Source organism: Physeter macrocephalus, chromosome 18 (genome assembly GCF_002837175.3).
Source record: "Physeter macrocephalus isolate SW-GA chromosome 18, ASM283717v5, whole genome shotgun sequence".
NCBI classification, from domain to species: Eukaryota; Metazoa; Chordata; class Mammalia; order Artiodactyla; family Physeteridae; genus Physeter; species Physeter macrocephalus.
In genome coordinates, this window is record NC_041231.1 from 40357233 (window position 1) to 40361531 (window position 4299).

The window sequence follows — 4299 nt, forward strand, 5'->3', positions numbered from 1 at the left end:
GTGTCCCCTGCATCGGCAGGCGGACTCTCAACCACTGCGCCACCAGGGAAGCCCTCTAACAGGCATTTCTTTAAGCTCCAGGAATTCAGCAATGAACAAAAGAGAAGAGATCCTTGCTCTCCTGGAGCTGACAGTGGGGAAGGCAGGTAGCAAACAAGTAAATAAGCAAGAAAATATTGTGCTTTGCAGAGAACTAAAACAGGGTTATGTAGTGAGAGTGGGGGCCTTTTTAGATTGGGGGTCCCCTCCAAGAAGATGGCATTTAGGCTGAGGCCTGAATGACCAAGAAGAGTCTGCTATGCAAAGATGGGGCGGAATCTTCCAGGCAGAGGGGACAGTGATGCAAGAGGCCCAAGACTGACAGCTCCTTTTTCTGACTTGTTGGCCCTTGAGTGCCCAATGTGGAGTGGGACTCCATAACTGTTGAATGCAGGACGAGTGCACACAAGACTGGCACCATCCTTTGCATGGTTGCCAAGGCTACAACGTATGGCTGTGCCTTGATGTTTTCAACCAGCACCCACTGGGGGATGCTTCAGTTGCTGCTGCAGTCATCTATCTTTTGATAAGCCTGATTAAATAACTTCCTGTCTGTGTTAACCAAGCCTTAGAAAATAGTCATTGTCACTGACTAATTTTCCATTGATTTAAAAAGTGGCACTTTAATTTTATCTTTAAAATTCTCATTTTTTCCTGAAGTGGATAATGTCTTTAAGGCTATAGATTTATGAGTTCTGGAAAGTTCAACAGTTGCAGAGCCCTCTTCTAGTGAAAAATAGTGGACCCGTCATCATCAGCACCTCCTGAATGGCTACATTAAAGAAGCCACACCATGGAACTTGTCCCTGCTTGAATTAGCATGAATTGCCTACCGGTTTCATTCATTGTTTCCATTCTACTTGGAGCTGGGTGAGGATGACTTTGAAAGTTTGTGAACCTGTGGCCTAAACTCCAAGCATTGGGCTTAATAAACCTTTCTGAGATCGTTTCTGAAAAAAAACTGAACAGATTACACATCTTTGCTTCTTTTTTGAAAAGAGATCAGAGTACTGGCCCAGCCTCAGTGGCCTGTTATAAAGTTGGCCATTCTGATCATTGATTAGCAGTTAGTGAAGAAACTTCCCCTTTGAAGATGTGGGCTCTTGTAGTTCCATTATTCATTAAAAGAAACTCTCTCAACAAAGAAGCAAATGAATTCCCTCTCTGGAATTCTGGATGAAAGCATACCTCCCCTGTTGGAGTACAGTGTGTGTGTGTGTGTGTGTGTGTGTGTGTGTGTGTGTGTGTGTGCGCACATGTGTGTTCTTGCTATCCTCTCTGATGAATTATATCTCCCATACCACCTTGGGCTTCATCAGCCCAAGGACCAGAAGAGGCCACAGTGGCTTTCTTACCACCCCTCCCTCCTGTACAGAACCCAAGTGGTGGCCTCTGAGAACCCAAGTGGTGGCCTCTGAAGTTTCCTAACCCAGCTGACACAGCTTGGGGATCTAAGGAGTTTGGTTCCCTCAACAACTATACACTTAGAATGCCTGCTATGTGCTAGGCAGAAACGAGATGCTGGAGAATTTTGTTCATGGATGTACCACAAGCCTTTTGGAAGACTGTGGCAGCTATTTTATCTCTGCTGAGACTCAGTTGAGAACTGAAAACTGAAGGTAACTAAGTGACGTGCTGCTCTGGAATCATAGAAGTGAAAGGAGCAGTATAATCCCTCCAGTCATAGAACCCACAGAGCTCTGGAGATGTAGAGAGCAGAGGAGGGATGTGTAAGAGTCTGCGAAACCCTGAAGGTGGTCCAGGCCTTTCTCCATTTCATTATGGAAGCTGGTCACTTGCTTTGAGTGAGATCCACTGGCCAAGGTTATGGGGCTTCTGCATTTTGCAAGGGAAGCGGTGTGAGGTGCTAAAGTTTAGAGGCCAAGGGTCAGGTTGGGGTGTCGGCTCATTCCTTAGGCAAATTATTTAGCCTCCCTCTGCCTGGTTTCCTCGTCCATAAAACAGATCCAAGCTCCACAGGGAAAGGGCCGTGTGTTCATCCACCAGTGCATCCCCAGCACCCCTCACAGTACCTGTCAGAGTACCTGTTCACATGTAATTGTTACCCGTGTCATATTGTTGTGTCTCACGTTAAAGACAGGCTGAAAAGGATTTTTATGTGTTCTGATCACAGTGTCACTTAAACTAACCAGTTATTATCCTTAAACACCATAAATATGTTGAGTTCATTTTCTTACTCTTCTATTCAGGGGTGAAAGGGACAGTGACATTTCCATGTTGTCCACTTAGCATTCGATGTTGTGAAAATCAGCTGGATTGTGGAAACTTGAAGGTGCTTTCTGTGAATTCATGTTCACAGCCACTTTCTTTGCAGCAGCCCTGCCTTGGGAGCAGGTACCCATTGCCCTGCATCGCTTGCCTCCCTCTTCCCAGGTACAATTTCACAATGCTGGCCCTCTCATCTTCATTCCTGCTGTTATCCTATCTCCTGACCCACTGGTGTGGCAGCGTGGGCTTCATCTTGGCCAACTGCTTCAACATGGGCATTCGGATCACACAGAGCCTTTGCTTCATCCACCGCTACTACCGGAAGAGCCCCCACAAGCCCCTGGCCGGCCTGTTCCTGTCGCCAGTCCTCCTCGGGGTATTTGCCCTCAGTGGTGGCATTACTGCTGTTTCCGAGGTGAGGCGCCCCACAGCCTTCACACCACATGATTTTGCAGCATGTCCACTGTCCCTCGTTCCAGGCATCCCGTTCCTGCTCTGCCTGACCCAGCTGGACAAGTACTTGCTTCCTCTTACCCCTTCCCCTAAGCTACTGGGACGGCATCTTATGATAGAAATGACTGATCAGTGGTACCCGTGGGAACAGAGTAGACCCTAGTACATAGCTGTCATGCCTTTACCTGACCGGAAGCTGGAGCAGTAGGGCCTCCACTCCCCGTGGCTTTGCCCCAGAGAAAGGAGGTACGGCTGGGGGCCCAGGGCAGTGACAGTGGTTTCTTTCTGCAGGTGTTCCTCTGCTGTGAGGGGGGCTGGCCAGCCATGCTGGTGCACGTCGCTGTGGGGGCCCTCTGTTTGGGAGCGACTCTTGGGACAGCGTTCCTCACAGAGACCAAGCTGATCCACTTTCTAAGGACTCAGTTAGTTGTGTCCAGATTCACTGACAAAACGACGTGACCTCGCGGAAGCCCTGTGACACCTGGACCAGCTGTGGGGCGGTTTTGTGGGTGGAACATGTTTTCTATGTAGAAGAACCCAGTTAGGGGTCTGTAGTGGAGTGAGACCAACACACAGGTGAGTCATCGGAGCGAACCACCAGACCACACACTTACCGTCCGTTTGAGGTTTCAGACAGCAAGGAGGAGTTCCATTTTTAAGTGAAGACCAAAAAGCTTTTAAAATAGATACAATTATTTTTTTCACCATTTTGTTGTAATCAGCATTTTTCTTTTTGAATAATGTGTTAATTCTTTTTGGTAGTGATTGACCTTCAGAACTACATTGTTCCAACAAACTCTATTTTGGATGATAATAGTTAATAATCTGGCCCAGAAGGACAGAAGTAGCCACTTTACCCTCCACAGGAATATTTAACATATTCCACAAAAGCCGGAAGAAGACTTGATGTTATGTGATGTTGTGCACCAAACAAGAACAAGTTGGCCCTGGAGTTGTGGCTTTCCCCATGTCAACACTGTGGCCTGGTTGTTCAGTGAAGGAGAAATATTGCTCAATGAGAAATCCAAGAAATGAAGACATAGTCTTTCAGATCACATTTCCCACAGTTAGCCAGGCAGAGTCACGTCTCTCCCCTTCATGGCTGTCCCCCACTCCCACCCCCACCCCCAGACCAGCACATGTCTTCCCACAGCAGGGGCAAGCCAGATCACGACCTCTGGCCTGGCCACTTGAGAGAGGAGGGCTTTGAAGGACACTGTGATCCTTCTTGAGCTACTCTGAAGAGAACACCGCTTTGCAGTTGGCTGTAACTTCTCATGAGGAGATTGCACAGATGACAACTAAAGTTGAATAGAGGTGTCTTTTTTTCCGTCAGAATGAAATAGGGTAAATTCTATATGGCATGTGTCACTGAATCACACCCTTCCCCCGCTGACCTGTTACTTCCAGCACTGGTCAGTACACCGGAATTCCAGCCCCAGGACAAGACTGGCAGGCCTGCGGATCTGGTCCTTCAGGCTACAATGTGAGCCCAGGCTAAGGCTTGCCTCCCTGCCCAGCACCCAGCAGGTGCTGTTCTCAGGCAGCAAAGCATTCTTCTTCTTTCATTAATGTATT

The 4299-nt window shown here is 47.9% G+C and overlaps 1 protein-coding gene across 1 annotated transcript in view; it reads left to right on the forward strand.

Annotated features, from left to right (window-relative positions):
* The window catches only part of RFT1 (RFT1 homolog), a 56086-nt gene extending 52658 nt beyond the window's left edge, over window positions 1-3428 (forward strand). The window contains exons 12-13 of the mRNA XM_007107166.3: window positions 2434-2683; window positions 3013-3428. Of these exons, the coding sequence (XP_007107228.1) occupies window positions 2434-2683; window positions 3013-3180 (418 nt within the window). The 3' untranslated portion in view covers window positions 3181-3428. The remainder of the gene's footprint in view (window positions 1-2433; window positions 2684-3012) is intronic.
* The last annotated feature ends 871 nt before the right edge of the window (window positions 3429-4299 follow it).